We start from the raw sequence: 27,119 nt of genomic DNA, 5'->3' as shown, positions 1-27,119 counted from the left end.
CTTCTAGCCACAGAGAGGACGGCCATAGAGGATGCCTTGGGACCCATTTAGGATGTATGGCGTAGATGTGGCGTCACTATCATGGGTGATGGTTGGAGTGACACCAAGAGCCGCTCCATTCAGGGTATCCTTGCCTACTCCAGAGGATGTAGCTTTTTTATTAAAGCTATTAACAATTCAGAGGCGAGCAAAACTGCAGAGAGATTGGCAAATATTTGGAGTGAAGCCATTGAGTACGTGGGTCCCAATAATGTCATCCAGTTTGTTTCTGATGGAGAGAACTCAAACAGGGCAGCAGGGAGGATCATTGAGGATAGGTACCCACATATTTGCTTCACTCCTTGCATGTCACATGGGCTCAACAATCTCCTCAAAGATATTGGTAAGATGCAGTGGGTGGAGCCTTCTATTGAAATGGGCAATCACATTGTTTCATTTATCACTCGCCACCACTACATTTTGGCTGTATTTCGACAGAGATCCCCAAAGGATCTCTTAAAGTATTCAGATACACGCTTTGCATATAATTTCCTTATGCTAAAGCGTCTTTTTGAAGTGAAGAATCATTTGAGGTAGCTTGTAGTTTGTGAGGAGTGGGATGCATGGCGAGAGCGTACCTCAGTGGCAGGTATTCGATGCAAGTCCATTGTTCTTGTTGACACTTTTTGGGACACTGTTGAGGTATTGTTGCAGGTTGTCCGGCCAATCATTCTTATGTTGAGGCTTTTTGATGAAGATGAGCCTTGCATTGGCAAGGTGTATCAGGGGATGGACAGGATGATTGAGAGAATCCTATCTCTACCATAGTTACCACGGAATGGGAACGTTCCGGGAACGTCGGATACTGGAACAGGAGCGGGAGCGGGAACGGGAGCGGATCGGGAATGTCACGGAACGCCACGTCATATGACATGTCGGCATTTAGGACTAAAAACATTTAAAATATCCAAGATTAAACTTTAAAGTCTTAAACATTAAAAATTTGAAGAGTCCAGACTTCAAATAGAAACTGAAAAGAAAGTACATCGCATGTGGATATATAGAAACTGAAAAAGAAAGTACATCGCATGACAAGCACAAAACTAGCCTCAAGGGCCAAGGTAACTGGTGAGTCAAAGACTAGTCATCAGCAAGTGGGATCTCATCCTCCTGTCCAGGCTGTCCCTCAATCTGCTCATCCTCATGCTGCTCCACATCATCCTCTCGCTCTGGCTGATCCTCACCATCATTGTCATCAAGATCAAGGCAAAATCCAATAAATGGCTCTAGAGTACACTCAGCCCTGAACTTGTTAAGCAAACGCAAGTTTGCATTAACAAATACAAGGTCATTTGCCTTCTGGACACCAAGCCTGTTCCTCTTCTTGCTTGCAATGTTCCCAAAACTGCTCCATAAGCGCTCACATGGCGAGGAGCTAGCACCTTGGCTAAGCACTCGAATGGCCAATCTTTGCAGCAATGGTGTATCTGCCCCATAATCCTCCCACCACCGTGCACTAGATATCTTGAACCTATCATTCTGTGCATCCTGCAAAGCGAAGAGGCCTCTCTTTTGTCGATAGAAGGAAAGGTCTTCACGAACCCTCCTCCTATCATCTGCACTGGGTACAAGCTTCCTCAAGATATCCTCCCAACCCTGCACAACCTCTGCATCTGTCTCTTGTCCTTTGCCTTGAAATTCTGGATCCACCACAAATGCAGCAACCTCTAATGCAGAGTGATACTCTGTCCACCTGCCTGTCTCGCAAGACGAGATAGCTCCTGTCTCCTACCCCCATCCAAAGTCTGTAGAGATAGGATTCTCTCAATCATCCTGTCCATCCCCTCATACACCTTGCCAATGCAAGGCTCATCTCCATCAAGAAGCCTCAACATAAGAATGATTGGCTGCACAACCTGCAACAATACCTCAACAGTGTCCCAAAAAGTGTCATCAAGAACAATGGACCTGCATCGAATACCTGCCACTGAGGTACGCTCTCGCCATGCATCCCACTCCTCACACACTACAAGCTGCCTCAAATGATTCTTCACTTCAAAAAGACGCTTTAGCATAAGGAAATTATATGCAAAGCGTGTATCTGAATACTTTAAGAGATCCTTTGGGGATCTCTGTCGAAATACAGCCAAAATGTAGTGGTGGCGAGTGATAAATGAAACAATGTGATTGCCCATTTCAATAGAAGGCTCCACCCACTGCATCTTACCAATATCTTTGAGGAGATTGTTGAGCCCATGTGACATGCAAGGAGTGAAGCAAATATGTGGGTACCTATCCTCAATGATCCTCCCTGCTGCCCTGTTTGAGTTCTCTCCATCAGAAACAAACTGGATGACATTATTGGGACCCACGTACTCAATGGCTTCACTCCAAATATTTGCCAATCTCTCTGCAGTTTTGCTCGCCTCTGAATTGTCAATAGCTTTAATAAAAAAGCTACATCCTCTGGAGTAGGCAAGGATACCCTGAATGGAGCGGCTCCTGGTGTCACTCCAACCATCACCCATGATAGTGACGCCACATCTACGCCATACATCCTGAATGGGTCCCAAGGCATCCTCTATGGCCGTCCTCTCTGTGGCTAGAAGTGTAGTCCGCAATGCCTCGGATGAAGGTGGAGCATAGCCAGGTCCGAAAGAAGCAATCTCCTTCACCATATCTGCAAAGTATGGGTTGCGGGCCTTTACCAAAGGAACATCTGCAGCATAAAAAAACCGTGCCACTGATGCATCTACTTGTGCCCTCCTCCCAGGGTGCCATGATGCCACAAGACTAGCCTGCACTGGACCTCGTGAAGCCTGGGTCTGGGAAGCATTTGTTCCATGTGCGGATGGCTGTGGAGCAGCCCCAAATAATGGGGTAGATGCACTCGCTGAAGATGCCACGCCTGCAGGTGTAGCTGATGATGATGTACCTCGAGGATCAAGAACAGAGGGCCGACTCCCTGCTGCATCAAGTCTATCTGCAAGTGCCTGCAATCGTATGATATCTGCTCCTGACACTGTAGGTTAAACAGAAATGCCTTTGCCTCTAACCCCCAACAAATGGGCTTGCACACGATCCGTGCCTCCAGTCTTAATGGATCCACAAAAGTGGCACTTCCACTTGCGTGACCCTCCTCCTCTTGCACTATCATATCTGGACACAAGATCCACCTTATTCCACCAAGGGGATCTGTTTTCTGCATCTATGCCACGAGGAGGTGCCATTGAAATTGATAAATGGCTGAAAATTAAAAAAACATGCAAAATGCCCTTGCATGAGACATAAGTAAAGTGTCCACAAAGTGGAAAAAAACGCAGCAAACTAGAATCTCCAAAATCCAATGTTCATTGCGTAAATTTTAAATCTTACCTGCTGGGTGCTCAAGACTCGAGTCACGAGTGCCACCCGAGCAAAAGAAGGGGCCAACTTGCCAAGGCCCAAGAGCCTAGAGGAGGGGCCAAGAGGAGGTAGGGAGAGTGTGCACTGTGGGGCAGCCAAGGCTCAAGGTAGGGAGAGTGTGGGGCAGCCAAGAGGAAGGGTGGGGTAGTAGGTGGAATGGAGAGTGTGGGGCAGCCAAGGGGGCAGCGAAGAGGAAGGGTGGAGTGGTAGGGAGAGCACTCAAGCAGCAGGCGCAGCCAACGAAGCAGGCGCAGAAGCAAAAAAGAGCCGTACGCTGGAAAAAAACGGCCGCCGGCGACTTAGCGAAAGTACACTTTTCCGGAACGCCCGGAACGTGCGTTCCGCCCTAGCGTTCCGGCGTTCCGACACGCGTTCCGCCACGTTCCCCGGCAAGCGCTCCGTTCCGGCTCCCGTTTCCACGTTCCGGGCACGCCTTGGGCTTCGTTCCGGCATTCCGGCGTTCCAGGAAGGCGGAACGCCGTTCCGCGGTAACTATGAAATCCATAGAGCTTGGCCAATCATCATACTCTTGTAGTTGCTAGGATCTAATGGGTTCTCAGCCTTGAGGATGTAGATGGTGGCAGCATAGGAAGAAGGGAAGCTGATGGGAGGTGGAAATTCGCAACATATGATTGTCAAGTAGTTCTATGAATCCTCTGCCTTTTGTGGATGCCACCAGCATGACCCCTTGCTTTTAGATTTTCTGGAGTACAAGCTTGGAAGATGGGAGTTTGGACCAATACAATAGCGCATTGTGCCAAACGTGGCTTCAAAAACAAAACAGGATACCATCTTTTTCAAACAAAGTAGCAACAGTTATGCAATATTGTGTATGTGATGGTGGTCATGATCCCGGTTATGGTATCCATTATCTCAGCTGTAGGTTTGGTGTCTTTGCTGCACTCTGTCACCATCTTTCTTTGTATCTCCAAGAATCTTTGTCTCTGTAGTAATCTTCTCACAAACCAATCTGCCTCTGCACGCCCTTTCATAAACTCTTTCATGCCATCCCTTAGTCTATAACTTCTCCTGTATCATCTTCTTCTTCTTAAACATTGCTTCTTCTCCTTATTGCACAACATTCCCTTTGCCTTGCCATTGAAATTCTTCATCACCCTAGAAGAACCTTCACCCTACTGGAGGAGGAGAGGCTAACGATTTAAAAGGCCCACATGTAAGGTGGCCTACCAGTGACAACCAGCTAGCTCATCCAAACAGTACCAAATTAGTCTCAAGATAACGACCAAATTAGTCTCAAGATAACGACTACATTGTAAGTAGGCATACTGATCTGGTATGGCAGCAAGAAAGCATATATTTACATCCTTGAATCAAGTGAAAATTGAATAGATTGAGAGAAGACAACTTACCTTCTCATGCTCGGCTACCAACCAACTCTCAAATGCTGATGAGAGCAATGATGTGGCAAGTCCCTGACAAATGCTAGCACTCCACACTATTGCACGATCTGTAGATTGCTTGGCTAGAGCACCAATCATTTGCATAAAACAGTAGACTACACAAGCTTTCTTGCGCCCACTGTTCAAGAACAAGTAATATGTACATGTGAGAAAGACTTACAGCATAGCAAGCCAAAACTTCTATCTCCTACCACAAGACTACTTATGAAACATTGGGCCCAACTAAACCAACTTACTCAAAAAGTTCAAAATTAAGGACACCATGTGTAACGAAAAAGAAATGCCTACAATCAATTTTCTTAGCAATTAGAATATATGCAATGCACGGCTTGTGCCTAAAAGCAGAGCTTATAAAGAGCTTCAAATAAGACCTTTTGTTTGCATTTCAGGTCTCTAGTGAAAGAGTATGCCATTCCAAAACACCGAAAGGGACAAGACCAACCGATAAGAACTTTTAACATTTATGTACATAACTAGATGCCAATTATCCTAGCACAAGGGTTTTAGATTAATCAGTAGATCAGATACTCAGCCTTTTGACTAACTAAAAGAAAGCATGAAAGCAAGATTCACTCACAAAGCAACACCGCATGGTTCCAATGCCCATGCCTCTTGGTCAGATTTGAGGCATTAAAGCCACCAAGGCTAACTGTACTTAGTTTCAAAAAAGAACACAAATGGCAGTGGAAGACTAGCACAAACTCACTCAAAATGCAACAAATGCTTACCCTACTCTGTGTGTGCATGCGCGGGGCCATGTGTGTGTCTATCGCCCCTTGTATGCCCTCAATAATCCTAACCCCCTACCACAATGCAAGGTTCCAATGGCCATCCCTCTTGCTCATATTTGAGGGGTTAAAGCTGCCAAGGCTAACTGTACTTAGTTTCAAAAAGAACACAAATGACATGGAAAACCAGCACAAACTCACTCAAAATACAACAAATGCTTAACCTACTCTGTGTGTGCATGTGTGGGGACGTGTGTCTCTATCGACCCCCCATATACCTTTAATAATCCTAACCCCCTTTTTGCAGTGAGAAAAGGATCCAAAACTAAAGAACTTTCCCAACCTCATAATTCACTCAAATATAGCGCGATTTTCAAAGCCATTTGGACTAGTACAATTGTGCAGTTGATCGATCAAAAATCATAGTTGCATGCAACGAAAATGGATGATGTCTGCGCAGCCAAAACAGCTTGAAACCAGGAAACAAAAGCGTCGTGTCTTTTAACATTATATAGTATGTGTAAATAGAAATCATGAAAAAAGCTGAGTGAAATAGAGGAGAAACTTGGGACAGATCATAATCTAATAGAGAGAACAAGGAAAATTGGGGAAAATCAAAACTTACTTGGGAAAATCGTAGGAAAGTACTGAGGTGAGATTAGGAATCGGAAACGGAAATGGGAATGCTGACTGTTTCTTGTTCCTGCAATGATGTATCTTTCAATTGTTTTGTGCATTGCGGCTATTACATTTTAAGTGTTGACGCACATATTGTTCACAAGATGGTGCCCAAGGACTTGCAATGGTGCCCAACTGCAGAGTGTCTACATGTACCTTGTTCGCACTCTGGAACCTGTCAGAATATGCAACGGAGATGAAGACAAAATCTGAGAACACAAGAGCAAGTGCAGAAAAATACAGCAATGGAGAGAGAGAGAGAGAGAGAGAGAGAGAGAGGCGTGTAACTCTGCTCTATATACACAAGGAAAATCTCGAAAAACAAGATACAATGGCATGGAGGCAATGGGGCCATTTTATATGGCCCCAAACATGCAGTCGGCCTGCATCAAGGACAGCCGACAGGACAAGAAAACCCACGACCAGCATATGTGAACAATCGGCCAGCAGAAAGGGTGTCGGCCTGCATCTGAGAAGTCCACGACTTGTGCAAACCAGTCGGCCAGCTCCCAGAGTGTGTACACATGCATACTGATGCAGTCGGCCAGCAATTGGGTCCTCCTGCCATCACAGGGCAGCCACCCAAGCCATGGAAAAATAGGAAAAAATGGGAAAAAAATATGGAGAGTTGGGAAAAATGAGAAAAAACCTAATACGGGCGGGCACACAGTTGAAGCAAGATTAGGCTCTAATACCACCTACGGTATACTCATGCTATGTGGGGGCGCGGCGGCAAGAACTGGAATGTCCCTGTCTGCTTCCAACATCTCGCAAGCCATCACCCATCTGGTCCCGGAAATCCCACCGCAACGTATCCACATTCAAGTGGCCATGACGAAACTGCCACAAATCACCTAGCTCAATACCTACCAGAGAAGAGAGCGCTCAAAGTTTGTAAATCCCATTCTCCACTCCGCCTTCCCAAACAACCTGGCATGTTGCTTTGTCCCTGGAGAGCAACAAAATGCTCATCAAACTCCACCCGCATGCCAATCTTGCAAACCTCATGTATAGGAAATGTCAGGTCGAGAATTTGTGAGCCATATAAGTTTCCCAACCACTTGGCGGTAGGCTCGCTCTTCCTTTGATAGTTTGATGGTGGGATCCAATGGGGTAGCCACAAGGATAGCACCATCAGGAAAGTAAGAAGTAATGAGTTGTAGACAATACTTTTGTTGGGACACAAAAATACCATCAAGATGTTGGACCACATCCACGCCAAGGAAATATGAGAGAAGCCCGAGATCAGTCATCTCAAAGGTTCGTCTCAATTGTGCCATGATATCAGCCACTTTGGCTTGATGTGAACCAGAAATGATGAGGTCATCGACATACAGAACTAGGTAGCAAACCATCCCTTGATCTATGTGGATATAGATATATTGGAATCACAGTGAGATGGTTGAAAACCTTGGCTGCAAAAAAATTTGTTGATGCGATGATACCACGCTCGAGGGGCTTGCTTAAGCCCATAAAGAGCTTTATGCAAGCGGAAGACTTTGTCCTCGCACCCATGGAGTGGGAAACCCGGAGGTTGCTCAACATATACCTCTTCCTCAAGAATGCCATTGAGGAAGGCACTCCTGACATCCATCTGATAGACTAGCCATGTGTAGTGTGCGGGCAGATTGAGTAAGAGACGGATTGTCGTCATTCGAGCAGTGGGTGCAAAGGTCTCGTCAAAGTCAATGCTTTCTTTTTGGTGAAAACCTTGCACCACAAGCCGGGCTTTGTATTTGTCCAAGGTAGTGTCGGCTTTAAATTTGGTGCGAAATATCCATTTGCTCCCAATGACCTTTCTATGACGAGGGCAATCCACAAGGGACCACGTGCCATTTCGATCAATGCTTTGGAGTTCTTGTTCCATAGTCTGTTTCCAAGCTGGCTGTTGGATAGCATCTTTCCACGATGTTGGCTCATCATGCGCCACATAGTCTGCGGAGAAAACAGAGGCAAATGAGGCACGAGGAGTGAGCCCGGTGGATTGACGAGGACTATCCAAAGGGGTATCATGGGAAAGCATACCAAAATCACGCATGGTTTGTTGTTGGGTAAAGTGTCCTTGGGTGGCTGTCGGGAGGAGGAAGGCTCCTCAAGAGGCGAAGTTATAGTTGACTTATTGGTTCATGTGACACAGTCGGAGATTCTTGTTCGGTTGGTATGGACAACAGAAGGCGAAGTAAATCCCACTCATCAAAGACAATGTCTTGACTTCAACTAACCGGTCTCAAGATAACTCATAGAGTGTGTCATAGGGCAGGTGACCATAGCAAAAGTGCCATAGTCGTTCAATGTCTGAAGAAGCTCTAGTCACATAGCCACAAACCCGATGAAACTCAGAACCCTCAGAGATGGATCAGATGAAAAGGTAGACATCCGGTACAAGCCATCCTTTTGTGCCTGGCCGCGGGCAACAACACGATCGGTAGTCTCATCAATTACCTCTACAACTCGCTTGTTGAAGTGAACTCCACGATCGAGTTGAGTTAGCTGGATATAGAAAGTAAATTGAGGCCCACGTTAGGAACAAGATAGACATTGTCCAATGTTGCCTGATTGGGGCTTGTGTTGGTGTCAAATAAAACGGTGCCAACAGATTTGATGGGCATTGGTGTGTTGTTGCCACATCCAACAGATTTGATGGGCATCAATGTGTTGTTGCCACATCTTAGCAGGTCACTGAGAGATAAAAATGTCAGCATTTTGTGCCATATGGTGTGTAGCTCCACTGTCAACAACCCAAGTGACCGGATGGCCACAAGGAAGTGTGAGGTGGGCTTTGATGATAGGCACAGAACGATCATCACGTAACTGACAAATTTGAACGAGGGCAGATGCTTCCACGTGTAGGCTGCCTCATCTACGTGGTTGTTTCGTCGTCCTTCTGGAAGAGTAATCAACCTTAAATGTGACGTAAGCGACATTGGCCGAGGGGTCAGGATGTGGTGTAAGAGATGACCAATCAAACATCTCTTCCAAGGTGGTAAAAGAAACTGACTGGGTGTGTGTGTGTGTGTGTGTGTGTGTGTGTGAGGGGGGGGGGAGAGAGAGAGAGAGAGAGAGAGAGACTCGACCAGTGGGTCGCCACAGAGATAATCTAGGCCAATTCATAGCACTGCCTTGTTGCCAATTCACATCATTGCCTTGTTGCGGGGTCCTCTAGGGGAACCCTGCAAAGTAGGTGCGAGATTATTACCCCCTCTTGACCGCCAATTAGGAGCATTACTGCCACCTTGGTTGTTTTGGCGATTCGAGTTAGTGGGGTTGTTACCTCTGTTTTCCTTGGCTTTAATGCCACACTCATCATCAACATGACCAGGTATTTGGCAATGAGTGCAGAATCTATTCTGTTTGGGAATATTCAGCCAGTAGGGAGTGGGTGTTGAGGCAGGGTTTTTTGGATCAGTATTGTTGCCTTGAGGTTTGCCTTGATTACCTGAGTTGTTGTTCCCCTTTCCTTGCTGCCCTTTTTGAGTAGAGTTAGTATTGGACACAAGGGCCCCCTTTTGAGTAGAGGAGGAAGATTTCTTGGGATGAAACTGGGCATGCAACCGAGCGAAGCGCAAGGGTTGGCACTCACACTCATATGGTTAGGCATAGGTTCTAGACTAATGGTCTGGGTGACAAAAGTAAAGAAACTAGAAGGCAACTTGTTCAGTAAAGTGATCACCTCGTCTTCTTGAGACTTGGCAGAGCCAGTGGTGGCATACTCCACATTAAGACGTCGGTATTCAGCAACTTTCACGGTCACGTCATCACTCTCTTTTATAGAGAAAAGTTGGATTTGATATTCGAGATCAATGCGACGCGTACAATCACGTGCTGCATCTCTCTCTGCAAGGTGTGCCCATCGATCAGAGACAAGGGAACCGTTGGAGTTGTGAATAAGCTCCGGGAGAAGGCCTTGCATGAGCTCCACTATGGCAATGGCATTCCTAGCCTCCCAATAGCGGATGATGTCAAGAGGTGCTAGAGAGGGGTGGGGTTTTGGTTCAAGTCCCTTACTGGGGAAGTGAAAACATGTTCCATAAGATTAGCCCGAGTGGTGTAATTAGACCCATTGAAACGAGTCTTTTTGGTGAAAGCATTTCTGGACATAGAGACGTGAAAGGAAAGAGGTGGGGGAGTCCAAGATGGTTGGTACCCATATCCGGAGTGTAAAGGGTGAGAAGGAACTGCAAAAAATCCACTAGTACCAGGCATAGCGAAGGTACTCCATAAGAGGGAATATAAGGTTGGGCACTCGGCATAGGTGGAATACCTGGCGAAGGCACGAAACCTTGAGTGGGCACATAAGCAAGAACAGCATCAGTGCCAGAGATGGGTTGGTAAACCACCTGATACCGGAATGCTAGGTGGCACCGCAATGCTAGAGGGCATAGTGTTGATAGATACTTGTGATGGGTAGAACCCATACACAGGACCCAATGGGGGTGCAGTCAATGATGACTACACGCCAACACTAGCAGGAAAAGACATGGGTTGGGTGGGAGGATTTTGTGCTTGAAGTTGATTAGGAGCAAGAACAGAAGGTGAACCAGAAGAGAAAACAATATCACCTCCTTTAACACCAGAAGTCTGAGAGTGAATTGTACTCCTAGACCCTCCTCTATTTGGGTTCACATAATTCCAGGGATGGAGGGTAGCTGATGGTACCATATGTTAAACATGTGCTACAGAAGCAGATACCCAAGTAGAATTAGGAACATAAGTACTAAAAGGCACATAAGAACCTGACGCGGTCAGCGGTAGGGTTAATGATGATGGATCTCCGAACGACCGAGGAGGTACCTATCGTTCCTGAGAAAAAACCCCATACTGAAGTCCAGGCTGTTTGCTGGAATGAGTAGCAGGGCTCTCTAGATGAGGCTGAGTACCAAGGTCCAGTACTGGCACACCGATATAGGCATGTATCCTCCTCTGGAAGTGACGCCTAATAAGCTCGGAGAAGAAAGACAAGATGCCAAGGGTGTAGAGGGTGAGTAGGTAAAAATGGGTTGGTCGTCTCCCAATGAAAGACCTCGAACGGGGCTCTCCAGTGAATAAGGAGTCCCATCCTCCGTGTGATCTATATTTGAATAAGGAGAATCAACATCTGGTAAAAAAGGCTGGTCCTCTGGAATCGAGGGTAGACGATCCATGTTGTGCTCTCTCAAGGTCTTCAATCCTTTTGCTCACAATAGCTCTAATATCATGTGAGGGCAAAAGGACGACGAAAGGACCAAATATATGAGAGATCAGAGCAAATCACACAACATGCAATGAGTGTATATATATGATAAAATCCAGTACAGGAGCTCAGTGTGAGACTCCGAAGGAGCAGAGAGGGCTGTTGTCCGGTGATAATGCAGGGGGTGGAGAAGGCCACGATCCAAGGCAGATGGTAGGCTGCCGTCCTGAAGAAGTGAGCAGAGAGGGCTGCCATCCCGATGTCGAGGTCAAGGAGCAGAAAGGGCTGCTATCCCGGTGATGAAGAAGAAGTAAACCTGCTGAAAAATACCTACTGTAGCAGAGAGGGCCGCTGTCCCATATGCTGTAAATAAAACGCAGATGTGCTGATGTAAGCACTGAAGGCCTGCCGATGATAGAACGCAGATGAAGTGCGCTGAGGTATGCTGATGTAAAAAAGATGTAAACACTGACATGAGCCTGATGTAGGCGGCTTGTACCAGCAGATGTAAACGCTGACGTGAGCCTGATGTAGGCGGCCTGTACCAGCAGCAGTAAACGCTGATATTAGCTGACTAAGGCAGCCTGTACCAGCAGCAGTAAAACTCGAGATGGTGTTCGAGAGAAGTGAATTACGTTGAGTTTCTTTTATATGCATGAAGGGCTGCTGGTCGGTCAGGGTAAAGTGGCGGCTGTGGAGTGGAAAAAAGAACACGGGAACAGGCCTCTATAGCTTCCCACTCCCCCAATCCTTGGAACACACTAGCGCAAAACGGGGGCACCATAGACAGGATAAACACCTGACAAAAACACACATACTTCCATTGTGTGCATGACGAGGTAGTCGAAGGCTCGCACAAAGTGCACAGTGAGAGTGTAAACCCGTGGACTACACCACCAAACACGTCAATCACGCCTTCTCCTGCAAATCAACACACACAAGATACCAACACACAACCATAGCCAGATACATCACCAGTATCATTCATCTTTGAATTCCCAACCAACATTTCCATACAAGCTTCTTCCGACACACAGAAGCTTTTACTCACACAACCATCTCACATACACGACACCTTCCAAAAAAACACCTCTCTGCTCGCTACTACAAGCTGTACCCCAACATTACAACTGATCCCTTTCTCACCTCCTCTCAAAACATCATCACCTCAGCCCTCCAGCTGCCCTCAAACACCACCTGCTCCGGCGACAAAGCCTTACAAGCAACACCTAAAAACCTCCCCACTTACCAGAGGCGGAAACCTCAATGAAAAACTCTCTTCTATAGCATCGCCAGCCAATACAAATAACACACACACACCCTTGGAGCGACCAGCCACTCATGACACAGAAAAAAAAACAAAAGAAAATACACCTCTGCCAGCTCTGCGGCTTGATAAAGCAAAACACCACTGCTGCGCTACCCAAACACAGCTACACACCCTCTCTCTGGCGTTGTCAGCATCAGACACCAGCGACAGCAAGGAAAAATACCAACATGAGCTAGGCCGGCTCTGCACCACTGGCTATTGAGCTCGCCAGACTGTATTCTGAGGCAACAACTCAACACGAAAACTCCCTCTCTCTGTCGCCTTACGAGAAATCCCTAGAAAACTCCCACGAACAAAACCAGTTGAGGTCTCCGTTGTGCTTGGCGAAGCTGCTGTCCACGCTTCTCTCCTTTTCTACTGTCCCCACGCTTCTTCCAGCTGCTCGCTCTCCTTCCTGGCCTGTAGTTGCCGCCACCCCTTCACGACGACTCTTTTTCTGTGTTCCCCAGCTCACAGCATATTTCTCACTTTGGAGAGACAGGCGTCCTTCATTCCAGCCCACGGTCGCTCACACTCCTTCCCTGGAGCGACTCCTCTTCTGCAGATGACCCCATTGTTCTGGAAAAATCCGCCACCCTGGCCCGAATCGGTATCTTTCCTTTTCATCGAATTTCCCTTGCGCCACCTCTCTCCTGCCACGTACGCGTCCATCACCTTCCATATGCTTCCCCTTCCAGAACCATCTCATGCACACACTAAATTGGCATCCCCAACAATTAATTGCCCACATGTACTTGCACACCTTCGAATACAACCTACAAGTGCCCACTTTATTTTTTTTGGGACACGCACACATACAGAGCGACCGAATGACTGATACCATCTCCAGCAGACCACGCTCCGGACAAGCCTGTACTAGCCTACTACCAAGCCATCCACTCTGTACATCTGCCAGGGCATTCAAGGCAAAGCTTTTTTGCATGCTATGCATCCCATATGTACACAAGCCCAAAACACCTTTACAAAATTTTGCCTAACATATTTTGCCAACCCCCCTGTCTGCTAGAGCATTTATGCTCAGCAGCAGCAAAAAGATAAAGTCCAATAGTTATCCACCAGGATCAAAAGGAAACTGCTGTAATTCACCATCCCATTTTCCAATATCTGTGAAAAACAATGGCTGTATCACTACATACCAAACGTCAACCATATGTGCCACAAAATCATTTTCGTCCATCATTTGATAAGCATTCACAGACTCTGACCACGCAGCATCACCCTCAAGCCTTCGCTCTTTAAATAAACCATAAGAGAACACTTCACCCACAACAAACCTCCTTGTCTTCAAAACCTGTGGCATTGCAACATCTAGCATCCAATTCATCAATACCAGTGAAGGCCAAGTTCCAACATTTTGACCTTTATGCACACTAAAATCCACATCTTTTCCATTAGCAGTGTCCACAAGAACTTCCAACTCTTGTAAAATAGGCCTCTCTTCACAACCATACAACTCAACTGGTTCAGAATCCTTGTCATCCATGGACTTTGTCTTTAGCATTTCCGCAATATGTAAAGAAGTCTTAGTTACATTCTCAACCATATTTGCATCCATGTCTATCTCTGGCTCCTGTTCATCGAGGCTAGCAACTGCCCACATATCATCCTCAAGCACAATACTCACATCACAACGCTCTTCATCAGCCCAATCTACATGCATATCTTCTTGAGTGTTGCCAATCCCCCTAGTATCATCGTCCAAAGACTCCCCAGCACATAATGCATCAAATGGAAAAACATCCACATCATTCATTGCAAGTACCATACCACCATTAAGCTATCCAAGAAAATCCATAACAATAGGATCTTCCTCCATGCTCTCCACATCCACATTGCAAACCATCTTCACTTCATCACAAGTCTCTACCCCATCCTCCTCCCTTGTAGAATCTGGCAAAGAATCATCCTCAAAGCATTCTATATCCAACTCCTCTTCCTTCTTATCATCAGCCAATCCCAAGACACCATCCTCTTTGCTTCCATGTGCATGCATATCATCCAGATCCGAATGCAAATGATCTTCAATAGAGCATTCCAAATCACTATCATGCACAGCCATGACGTCCCAATCCAAAGAAGAATCCACTGGCAACTCCTCATCTGCAAAAGTCACCTAGATTCCTCACCCTGCTTTTCAACATGCACATCCTTAGTTTCAATCGCAACATCAATAGGGAAAATCTTAGCTACATCCACATCATGCAGTAAACACATATCTTCACTTTGCTCCTTCACCTGCTTTTCATCCACCTTCACATGCTTTAAAGACTTTGGAAAAAAATCAGAAGGCACATAGAACATCCCCCTTTGCACCTGTATAGGCCTTTGAGGCTCCTGTCTAATCAAACTTTGCATAGAACTCTTATCCACCTCAACCAAATTTACATGCATATTCCTTGTAGACACAACACCTTTATGCAGATAAATACCCATCTCCATCTGCTTCAAAATCTTGCCTTCGTTTTCCCTAGCAACCCTAACTGCATCATCAAATGACTTGAGATTCTTCAACTCAACCCTGACCTTCAAATGGGGTAGCAAACCATCAATAAACAAGCTCTTCTTCAAAAATATAGGAGGAACTTTCTGCTTCAATGTCGTACACCACCTACTCCATAGACATGTAAATACCTGCACAAAATCATCCATGGACCTGCTTCAAGATGCTCAACTCCTGCCAAAGCACACTAGGCTCCTCTGCTTGCTGAAAACGCTCCAAAAAGGCCTTCTTTCAACCTGTCTAAAGTCAAAACACCATGTAGCTCATATGCCGCATCCTGTGCTTCAAAATCTTTAAGCCAGCTTCGGGCATCTCCCTTCAAGAAAATCTTTACTAGCCTCAAAACCTGCTCTTCATCTGTAACATGGTTGCTAATGCATGCCAACTCCATTTGCTCCAAAAAGTCAAATACATCTTCACCCTTCCTGCCATGAAATTCTGGATAAGACCACATCATGAAAATCTGCAACAATCCCTGCCAAAAGAAGCGGTACGAGTCTCTTTCCTATGGGACATACACCCTTATAGGCAAAGAAAAACACTTGGCTCTCCTCAGTGGGGGGCACCAAAAAGATGTGGAGTGGAAAAAAGAACACGGGAACAGGCCTCTATAGCTTCCCACTCCCCCAATCCTTGGAACACATTAGCGCAAAACGGGGGCACCATAGACACGATAAACACCTGACAAAAACACATATACTTCCATTGTGTGCATGACGAGGTAATCGAAGGCTGGCACAAAGTGCACTGTGAGAGTGTAAACCCGTGGACTACACCACCAAACACGTCAATCACGCCTTCTCTTGCAAATCAACACACACAAGATACCAACACACAACCATAGCCAGATACATCACCAGTATCATTCATCTTTGAATTCCCAACCAACATTTCCATACAAGCTTCTTCCGACACACAGAAGCTTTTACTCACACAACCATCTCACATACACGACACCTTCCAAAAAAACACCTCTCTACTCGCTACTACGAGCTGTACCCCAACATTACAACTGATCCCTTTCTCACCTCCTCTCAAAACAGCTGCCCTCAGACACCAGCTGCTCCGGCGACAAAGCCTTACAAGCAACACCTAAAAACCTCCCCACTTACCAGAGGCGGAAACCTCAATGAAGAACTCTCTTCTATAGCATCGCCAGCCAATACAAATAACACACACACACCCCTGGAGCGACCAGCCACTCATGGCACAAAAAAAAAAACAAAAGAAAATACACCTTTGCCAGCTCTGCGGCTTGATAAAGCAAAACACCATTGCTGCGCTACCCAAACACAACTACACACCATCTCTCTGGCGTTGTCAGCATCAGACACCAGCGACAGCAAGGAAAAACGCCAACATGAGCTAGGCCGGCTCGGCACCACTGGCTATTGAGCTCGCCAGACTGTATTCTGAGGCAACAACTCAACACGAAAATTCCCTCTCTGTCGCCTTACGAGAAATCCCTAGAAAACTCCCACGAACAAAACCAGCTGAGGTCTCCGTTGTGCTTGGCGAAGCTGCTGTCCACGCTTCTCTCCTTTTCTACTGTCCCCACGCTTCTTCCAACTGCTCGCTCTCCTTCCTCGCCTGTAGTTGCCGCCACCCCTTCACGACGACTCTTTTTTCTGTGTTCCCCAGCTCACAGCATTTTTCTCACTTTGGAGAGACAGGCGTCCTTCGTTCCAGCCAACGGTCGCTCACACTCCTTCCCTGGAGCGACTCCTCTTCTGCAGATGACCCCGTTGTTCTAGAAAAATCCGCCACCTTGGCCCGAATCGGTATCTTTCCTTTTCATCGAATTTTCCTTGCACCACCTCTCTCCTGCCACGTACGCGTCCATCACCTTCCATATGCTTCCCCTTCCAGAACCATCTCATGCACACACTAAATTGGCATCCCCAACAATTAATTGCCCACATGTACTTGCACACCTTCGAATACAACCTACAAGTGCCCACTTTATTTTTTTTGGGACACGCACACATACAGAGCGACCGAATGACTGATACCATCTCCAGCAGACCACGCTCCGGACAAGCCTGTACTAGCCTACTACCAAGCCATCCACTCTGTACATCTGCCAGGGCATTCAAGGCAAAGCTTTTTTGCATGCTATGCATCCCATATGTACACAAGCCTAAAACACCTTTACAAAATTTTGCCTAACAGCGGCCAGCAGCAAAGACAAAAATAAAAGCCATAAAATATCCAAAAAATACCCTTTTTGGGCTGGCAAAACCTCATGCACTGACAAAAGATGAAAGCCAAGGGATGGGACATAAAGGAATGCTTCCCCCCTCTACCATCGGGGATAATCTCCAACCTGCCCTCACTGTGAATCAGGATAGTGGATTTGTCACCAATAAAGACGTGACATGTCTGCCGTCTTGAAGATCCTGTAATAACTCTCTGGAAGGAGTCATGTGCCTAGAAGCACCACTATCTAGAATCCACTCCCGAGTATCCCTAGTGATGAGTCCAACTGCCTCCCTGCTCAAAGAAGATGAAGCTCCGGTGTTCATAATCTCCAAGTGCACAAAAGTTGGAGTCTTTGCAACTGCAGCTGAGAAATCAACACCTTTCTCAGTGCTCCATTGAGGACATTTCCTCCAATAGTGACCCTTCTTGCCACAATGGTTACAGGTCCACTCGGCCTTCAAAGCATCACGCTCTAAGTGGGGCTTCTTCTTAGAAGACTTAGCCGGTGAAGACTTCCCTTTGCCCTTGTTGTTGTTGTTGTTGCAGCCTCAAAACCTCCGCGCTATAGAGGGTTTGTAAACCGCTCTTCTTGGTCCAAAACCATCGGCACAAGCTCCTCCCATGTAATGGTGCTAGCCTCCCACTGGTGATCAAAGAAGAATAGAAAGCTAAGTACTAAGGGGTAAGATGAGACAGCAAAGTGATAGCCATATCCTCTAAAGATATCTCCTACTCAAGAGCCTAGAGTTTGTTGATGTGCTCTCGCATCGTCGAAGACTTTGCACGATTCATCACTCGCATGTGCACTTCCAAGGAAATTCTCTTCAAGGGTGATACCCTGTTGTACAAAGAAGCCAAGTGCTGCCAAATCCCTTAGGCCAGTGTCATGTGTTTGATGTGATTGATCACTTAGGGTGTGCAATTAAGGAAGATGAAAGAACGCACACGGGCATTGGCACGATCCCACAACTGTGCCTGAGCCTCCTACTCTTTCCTAGTGGATAGTGAAAGCTCCTCCTCCTCCAACTCTGGCCTTGGAACTCCAACCACAATGAAATCAACCAAATCATAAGACTCCAAGACAGACTCCATCATTACCTTCAAGATGCCATAGTTGGTCCCATCCAACTGTCGGTCCACTAGGAATGTCGGGAGGGTGGGCTTCTTAGACATCTCGAGCAAATCTGCCATCGCGGGGGTTCACAAAATCTTGTGAAGGGAGGGTGGATGGGAAAAAAATGAAGAGGAGGTTGCAACTACTATGCAAGGTGGCTGTCCAACAATGATGGCCGCCTTCTACCAGCTTCTCCACGTCCCAAACAGCCCAGAAATTCTCCAATCAAGACCTAAAAACGGCAAACCCTCAAGCTCTCACTGTCTCCAAGCTTCAAGACACCTGGGGCTCTGATACCATGTCGGAATGGGCAACGCAAATGAGACAAACACCTGTGAGAACAGAAATGCAGAACTGCAGGAGAGAGAAAGCTGTATAAACTCTACTATATACAAGAGATCCGGTACAATATGGTGTGGGAAGCAAGGCGTGCAATATATAGTTCCTGGGGTAGCCTATTGGCCATTAGCAACTCGGCCGACAACCCCAGAAAGGGCCCACGACTGGATAACATCCAGTCGGCCAGCATAAAATGGCAGTCGGCCGGCACATGATCAGGTCGGCCAACAACAGATGAAGTCGACCAGTGACAGAGCAAGCTAGCCAAAAGAAAATAGTCCCCCAAGAGAAAAATGGAGAGAACTCCTATCCGGGCGGGCACACCCACAAGAGAGGCCCTCACTTCCTACTGAGTAATATGGTATGGACGGGAGATGACTGCTAACAAAGGGGATGTGCAGATTCCAGAAATTTGACGAACTCTTGTTCACTCTGATTTCGACTTTCTGAGGGCTGTTTTTTTAGGGTTATGGTACCCCTGTCATGTTGAAGAAACATGTGGGCAAGGGTAGTTGCGGCCTAAGTATGGAGCTGGTGGCTGTGAACAGCCTGTGCGCAGCAGTATACGTGGGGCTGTTGGCACGACAAAATAGTCAGGCTGCCGGCACAGCAGAGAGAGAGAAAGATATATTAAGCGTCTACTAACGACCCAATGGGCCTATGAGACCAAAGTGAGACAATAATGTCCATGGCATATCTCATCATGGAATGGAAAAAATAACAGAAAGAAAACATAAACATAGCTATCTCACTGGGGTGATACAAAACTATCCATCGAAACTCATCATGGAATACTAAGAATATAGAAACATGAGAGCAACATCAGCTCCGAGTAGATGGTATACCACTCTCCAAAATATCAAGCATGGGGCTAATGAGTATGGCCGAGAGGTCTCCCTCAACTATGTCACGTGGAAAGGTAGCTCGATGGCGGTGGAGCATGTCCTGGATCTCGAGCTAATGAGGTGATCGAGGCCGACGGGGGGGCCGAGGGCATTGGACACGCTGAAGTGCAGAGGCTCGTTCCGAGGTAACTCCTCTCGGGCAAGGTAGGTCCAAAGCAGCTCATGGGGGGTCCACAAGATCCACTGTCGGTGTCCTCCACCTCTTGGGTCCGGAAGAAACTGGTGATGGTTGGCTGGCGAGGGAGGGGGCGGGGTGGCTAGGGCCGAAGCTCTCTCAAGAAGGTGTCCCTGTGTCTGCGGAGCTCAAGCAGGAAAAGCCCTAGGCAACGTTGGTCCTGGAAGTCAATGATCCTGGAGTGTGGAACAATTCCCTCACAAAATAGACAGTGAAACCTCCCGCGGATCTCATAGTATATTGGGCAGCGGCATATGTAATGCTCCTCCGTCTCAACCTCTGTGTGTGGCATAATCGGCAGATCCTCTCCTCTCTGGGTCTCCATATGAGCTTCCTGGCTCTGAATATGCGCTCAACTCTACCTGTCTCCACTTTGAGGCGGTGGGATGAAACCCGTATCAGGCCAATCGCAATCTGCATGGCATGGGACATGTGGACACTCAAGTAGCCCAACTGCTGGATGATTCCATCCTCAGTGAGTGCGAGAAAGTGATCTCTATAGAAGTGCATCTTCGTGGGGAGCTCTGGAGGTGTGATCCATGTGCAATGGGTGTAGAGGCTGAGAAGATCTAACCGGATAACCCGGTTGATATCCTCGTGAGACAGCCGGAGAAAAGGGGAGTCCAAACTATACTGAAGGGGGGGGTAGGCGGTCCATGCGAAGCCCATATACTGAGAACCAAGTGGAAACTAGTGCATGCCATACTCCAGAGTGCCCCTCAAGTGCTAGCTGTCTGGAGGACTCCAGGACAAGCCTCGGGTACCTGTGGGGATCCATGTGACTGATGCGATGGAGGTATGTGACTGTCTGGAATAGTGCCTCCACTACCATCAGGGCTGCAGCAAACTCTGCCTAGATAATCTGGTGTGGGACTGATGGTTTTCTGCGGATCATTCGGGAGAACATCATGACCTGGGGCTGTCAACTCACTGCCAATCCTCATCGGATAAATCTGGCCCCCAGAAAGCTGCTCCAAACATCAAGGCTGGTGTGACGAGGGTGTCAAAAAGCAAGCCCTTCGTCCTGGGCTCTTGGAAATGTGCCTGGTGTTGGTGTCGGACTCACACACTCACACACACAAACCTGCACATCAGGGTTAGGTGCAGGGTAGAGAAGCTAACACACAGAAATGAGAGAGAGAGAGAGAGAGAGAGAGAGAGAGAGAGAGCCAAAAGTCTGGTATCCACAAAATGCAAGTCAACTCTTGCATGTGTGCCACATCCATATAATATAGAAGTACAAAATATTATATGTAGAGTGTCCTTTCACATTTGATATCCAAGGGGAAAAACCACATGGGAAAAAGTGCCCTTGGTTAAGCCCTGTTCACACATAGCACTACCATAAGTGAGCATATGCCTACAAATCCCCCCTGTAGTGGAAGTGTGAAGCTGTACAAGGTAGCAGATCACTCTCTGTATGAGAGTAAGCCCAAAGCTTTGCGGAAAGCTTCAAACTTTTCTTGAGGTAAAGCCTTTGTGAATATATCTGCAACATTATCCTGTGTAGGGCAGTAAGATAAACTGATCTCCCCTCCTGCATGTAGCCTCTCTCTGATATAGTGATAATGATTCTCAATGTGCTTGGTACGTGCATGAAATACTGGATTTCGTGCCACGGCCATAGCACTCTGGCTATCAGTGAGAATGGTGGTGGGTGTCTACTGACACTCACGAAGATCAGCCAATAGTCTCCTCAACCATACACAATCTACTGTAGCTGTGAAGACTGCCCTGTACTCAGCCTCACAAGTAGATGTGGCAACAATGGGTTGCTTTTTACTCAACCAAGATATGCATGAACTGCCAAGAAAAAAACATTTCCCACTGGTGGATTGCCTGGTATCATAATCACCACCCCAATCTGAATCACTGTATGCATAAAGCTGCAAGCTGCCCCCCCTGGATTACAACAAGCCAAGATCCAAGGTACCCTTAAGATAACGAAAAATGCGTTTGACTGCTTGCCAATGCTTTGTGCCTGGGCTGTGCATGAATTTGCTCAACAAAGACACCCCAAAAGATATGTCTGGCCTCGTGTTACACAAGTAAATGAGACATCCCACTGCCTGGCTGTAAATGCCGGCCTCAAAAGGCTCTCCAATATCATGCATAGTAAGCCGTACACTTGGTTCTACTGGAGTAGAAATGGGCTTACATTCATCCATGTGAAACCTTTTTAGCAAACTTTTTATGTACTTAGTTTGCTGCATAACAACGCCATCATCTGTATGCATAAACTGTATGCCGAGATAGTAGTGTAAAGGCCCCAAATCTAGCATATCAAATTCAGCTTTCAAATCAGCTTTCAAATCTGAAATTTGTGCTTTGCTAGTACCTGTAATGAGCATGTCATCTACATACAAGATGACTATGAGAATATCCGCATCGGTTTTCTTCACATACAAGGTGCTTCAGCTGGACTATTCACATAACCTTGGCTGGTTAGATGAGCATGTATCCTATCATACCAAGCTCTTGGAGCTTGCTTTAACCCATACAATGCTTTGTGTAACCTGCATACTTTATGTTCCTCACCAGGAACTACAAAACCAATGGACTGATTTACATATACTTCCTCCTGTAATCCCCATTTAAGAATGCAGTTTTGATGTCCAATTGATGCACTTTCCATCCTTTATGTGCAGCCAATGCAATCACTGATCTTATTGTGGTCATTCTCGAGGAGCAAAAGTCTCTTCATAATCTGTTCCCTTTTTCTGGGAGTAGCCTTTAGCCACAAGTCTTGCTTTGTACCTGTCAATAGTACCATCAGACTTTCTTTTGACTTTGTACACCCACTTTGTTCCAATGACATGCTTGCCTTTAGGCAATTCCACAAGATCCCATGTATTGTTCTTCATGATAGAAGAAATTTCAGTTTGCATAGCTTGCAACCAATGCTCATTCTCATGTGCTTCTTCATAAGAAGAAGGCTCTTCTGAATCAAAGAGACCACCCATTGCTAATCCAGACTCCCCACGATGTATATTCAAAGCATGGCTGGAACTAGCCCTTGTTCTACCTATGAGTGAAGCTGCAAGTTTGCTTTCTTGCAAAGTTTTCAGGAACCATCTTGGCACTGACTTAGTTGTGTCTATGGCTGTTTGCTCTTCCCTGACAAGATCTTCCACTTCTTCCATAGAAGGGGGCTGAATGGCTGGCTGTTCCACATGTTCTACATGAGGATTTTCTTGTGTAGGGGCTGGCTGATCTGAATCCCCCCTAATTGCAATGGGTAAAAGTCCATCAAACATGTCTTGTATGCAAGGTAGGTCCATACGTACGGTACGGGTACGGTACGCAGTACAGTACGGTCTTCGAGCAAAAGTACGTAAAGTGCGTCAATATAATATGTATATAAATTAGATCCACTAGTACATATCATTGAATGTCATTCATGAAACATAAACTTTGAATGGTTTAAACTTTAAACATTGAACATTGAAAGAGTAGAGATTCAAGAAGGATACAAATGAACATAAGGTAAAATCATGATTACAGAAACTCTGAGCATGCGCAAAGCGCTACAAGTAAAGAAACCGATACAAAGGACACGGGGGAAAAAACCTCTCCTAAAGAGAGTAAAAAGTGCCCCGGTCAACCTAGGTCCTGCAAAGGCTACTCATCATCATCAACACCTGATGATGAAGCTGAATCAGATGGGACGTCTCCATCGGTAAGGACATTCCCATCAGAATCATACTCAGGCTCTACATAGGGTACTCTCTCATGATCATCTAGCATCTCCTCTGTAGCTACTGTCGATGTCTCCGCATGTGATGTGGTAGATGTGCGTCGTCCTCGTCCTCGACGAGTCCCGCGCCGAGCGCCTCGTCTACCTCGCCCGCTCGACTGCACAACATGCGCATCACCACTGGGCTCAATGTCATACGCCCTGGAAGAAGCCCGAGTCACCCTGCGGTCTATACTCTCCAGCTCTCTGTGCAACAGGCGAATTATCTCCTCCTGCTCGTTTCTCAATGCGGTCTGCGCCTCTTCTGCGGTAGCAACGTGCTCCAGAGATAGAGGATCAACCTGTCAACAACAATAAACATGTTCAATGCGAATTGTCTGTGACCATGGCATGCCAAAAATGCTGGCAGCTGCATGCATCATAATATTGTTACTTGTATATACTAATGTCTAGACTCTATGACACAATCAGTCACCTGCATAGGATGCTCAAGTTTCTTAAGATTTTGAACCAATCGAAGATTGGCTCGGCAATAAACCAAGCGTTCCAACTGGCTGGTCTTGAGTTTATTGCGGATCTTTGTATGAATAAGAGAGTAGGCACTCCAATTACGCTCACACGCACCAGCTGAACAATCCTACAAGTAATAAAAGTCTTAAAGTAATCAAAACCTATTTATTATCACACATCGTTTTCCAAATTCCATTTAGGGAGTTATTGTCACTCACTTGAGAGAGGACCCGCAATGCCACTTGTTGGAGTTGGAATGATTGATAACCATAAATCAACCACCAGTTAATCGGGGCCTTTGCCTCGTCTTCCTTGTTGCATGAGGTTCTGCTAAAAGCGGCACCCAAACTATGCATGTAGGATACCATGGAGTTGTTTACCTCTGACTGCTGCTCCTGAGGATAGGTTGCCTCCAAGTACATGTCGCGCATGGTAAGAAGCTCTGGATTGCTTATGGTCTCATCCTTTCGATAAAGAGGATGAAGCAGTGCAGCCATGCCATGAATTGGGCGAGACATGTACTCCCAACGCGTCTCTATAATCTGATTCAGTTCTCTAATTCTAGAGAGGAAAAAAGAGTCAAGACCAAAGTTATAATAAGAGCAATTTAAAATGATTGGTGCGATAAACATGTGACGTGCACTTGACAATGGCTTACCTGTCTTGAGACACCACTGTGGACCGGCTAATCTCTAGCCGCATCCTCCTAAACATGTGGTAGAGGAGACCCATGGTAGATCCCTCCATGTCTGTCATGCGCAAGAGAAAGAAGAGCGGCTTCAGCAACTTGACAATCTTTGCTGTCTCCTCCCAAAAATTCTCGTCCAAGATCTTACGTTGGACATACTTTGTAGGCTCTGAATTGCAATGTCGTGGATCTTTCCACGTTGGATCAACCACAGTGGCTTGTAGAGGATCATGGAGCCTCTGCAAACGCTCCAAGACCATGTATGCATAAGCGAATCGAGTCTTGGAAGGCCGTACCATATCAAGCCCGGGGCTCTTGCTGCGAAAGAGCGCCAATGCTTTGTGTTTTTTTCTGAAAAAGGTGGTGATGCGATTGGCATCCGCCAACACTGGCTGCACCCAAGTAAGCTTCCCCACATCCTCCATTAATAAATCCAAGCAATGTGCAGCACATGGAGTCCACACAATGCTTGGGAACTCACCTTCTACCAACTGTCCCATCCTCCTACAGTTGGAGGCATTGTCAGTGACCACCTGTACAACATTTTCTGGACCCACCTCTATGATGGCTTGCCTAATGTGCTGATATATAAATTCAGCTGTAACACTCTCACCTGCCTTACCAGCATCCACCGCACGCAAGAAATAGGTGCCAAAACATGATGATACAAGAATGTTTATCATGTGGCGCCTTCGGATGTCGGCCCATCCATCAGACAAGATGGTGCATCCAAACTTTCTCCAGCTGTCCCGTATTGGTTGCAGCGCCACATCTATCCTGGCTTTCTCCTCATCTAGCATGCGTGTCCTCATTTGTTTGTATTCGACCCCGTGCCAATCCTCGCACGAACCCACAGCGGCTATTGCTTGAACCATCTTCTTCCATTGGTCCGTGCGAAGCACATTGAAGGAGATATTGCATTGTATAAGTGTGCGTGCAATCTCTATCTCGGCAACCCTTTGCCGCTCCTTTACCCATGCGGTGCTAAAGATGCGAGATGGGAGAGTGGTCTGCTGTTTAGAAGAACTATCACAATGCATGTCGGAACCTGCACCTTCCTCCATAATGCTCTCCTCTACTCTTGCCCTCTTTCTACTAGGCTGCCCCATTGCACTAGAGGATCCTGTAGCAGCCGTTCGATTAACAAATGCAGCTCGAGGAGGAAGAGGATCCAACAAATCCTCGTCTTCAGCTGCCATGGCTGCACCCTGTGAAGCCTTCAAATTTTGCTCGGCTATCACCTTATTTGCTATGTCGCGTGGCACAGATTTGCAAGCTGAAATGCCATTGCCACCGAGACCCGATACATGAGAGATGAGGCGAGTAACTGAACTTTTGAAGTCACCTCCACAATACCGGCATCTCCATTGGTTGCTCTTCTCATCATCTTGGAGTGTGTGAAGCTTCCAATAGGCATGTCGTTTCTTGCCCATGGCACAGAGAGAGAGAGAGAGAGACAGAGAGAGAGAGAGAGAGATTATTCAACCTTCAGTCGTGTGTGTGTGTGTGTCACATGTTTGTGTGTGTGTGTGTGTGTGTGTGTGTGTGTGTGAGAGAGAGAGAGAGAGAGAGAGAGAGAGAGAGAGATTATTCAACCTTCAGTCGTGTGTGTGTACAGTGTGTGTGTGACATGTTTGTGTGTGTGTGTGTGTGTGTGTGTGTGAGAGAGAGAGAGAGAGAGAGAGAGAGAGATTGCTTGCAGCCTTGCTGAGTGTGTGTGTGTGCGCCGCGCTGCTGGCCGCGTTGTTTTTTTTTTCATTTTTCTTCCCGTTTTTTTTTTCTCTCTCCCGTTTACTTTTTTCGTTTTTTAATAGCGCCCGTTTTCTGCAGCCCGCCGAACCCGTTTTTTTTTTGTTTTTTTCTACTTTTAGTTTTGGGCCATGCCTTATAAATAATAAGGCTAATGAGCCCAGCGGCGGCCAGCCCAGCCCCGCCCCAAATAAACGACCACCGACGCGCAGCATTAAAGAGACCGCCGCGTGGAAAAAAAAAAAAGCAAACGCCCTTAACGTTCCGTACGTACAAAAACGTACGTACGTTTAGAACGCCTCAAATGCAAGAGTACGCGTACCTGACCCAACCCTGCTTGTATGCCTGTATCATTACTTTTATACAAGCTGTACATGGGCTGTTCTGAATTTTCAGCAAATACCACATCTCTACTGACAAAAATCCTTCGTGTAGTTGGATTATAAAGACGGTATCCTTTGCTCTCATTGCTGTAGTCCACAAAAATGCATTTCATTGCTTTGTCATCTAGCTTTGTTCGGAGTTGTTC

At 46.5% G+C, this 27,119-nt stretch overlaps 2 protein-coding genes and 1 pseudogene across 3 annotated transcripts in view; all 3 read right to left on the bottom strand.

Moving 5' to 3' along the window:
• LOC147630250 (Major facilitator superfamily protein) overlaps window positions 1-27,119 on the bottom strand; it is a 143,147-nt gene that overhangs the window by 54,478 nt on the left and 61,550 nt on the right. For both annotated transcript variants that reach the window (XR_015267625.1, XM_086810095.1), the window contains exon 3: window positions 4,755-4,923. Coding sequence is in view for 1 of the 2 variants with exons in the window: in XM_086810095.1 (XP_086666221.1) it covers window positions 4,755-4,923 (169 nt within the window). In the remaining variant the exon portion in view is untranslated. The remainder of the gene's footprint in view (window positions 1-4,754; window positions 4,924-27,119) is intronic.
• Window positions 1,113-3,837, bottom strand: LOC147630253 (uncharacterized; annotated as a pseudogene).
• On the bottom strand, window positions 23,423-26,664 carry LOC147630252 (uncharacterized). The gene is made up of 4 exons (XM_086810093.1): window positions 24,812-26,664; window positions 24,372-24,714; window positions 24,119-24,280; window positions 23,423-23,984 (listed from the first exon to the last, which is right to left on the bottom strand). The coding sequence occupies exons 1-4, from the start codon at window positions 26,272-26,274 to the stop codon at window positions 23,568-23,570; spliced, it is 2,385 nt and encodes a 794-aa protein (XP_086666219.1). The 5' UTR covers window positions 26,275-26,664; the 3' UTR covers window positions 23,423-23,567.

This window comes from Cibotium barometz, chromosome 16 (genome assembly GCF_041138505.1).
Source record: "Cibotium barometz isolate CiBa-2024 chromosome 16, ASM4113850v1, whole genome shotgun sequence".
NCBI lineage: Eukaryota > Viridiplantae > Streptophyta > Polypodiopsida > Cyatheales > Cibotiaceae > Cibotium > Cibotium barometz.
The sequence above is the reverse complement of the archived record's forward strand: the minus strand, read 5'-3'. Positions and strand labels throughout refer to the sequence as shown.

Excerpts from the sequence above, each read along its gene's own strand:
- LOC147630252 (XM_086810093.1), bottom strand. The coding sequence starts at position 26,274 with ATGGGCAAGAAACGACATGCCTATTGGAAGCTTCACACACTCCAAGAT. Across the intron at positions 24,281-24,371 it reads CATTGCGGGTCCTCTCTCAA|GATTGTTCAGCTGGTGCGTG; the intron begins GTGAGTGACAAT and ends TATTACTTGTAG. Across the intron at positions 23,985-24,118 it reads AACTTGAGCATCCTATGCAG|GTTGATCCTCTATCTCTGGA; the intron begins GTGACTGATTGT and ends TGTTGTTGACAG.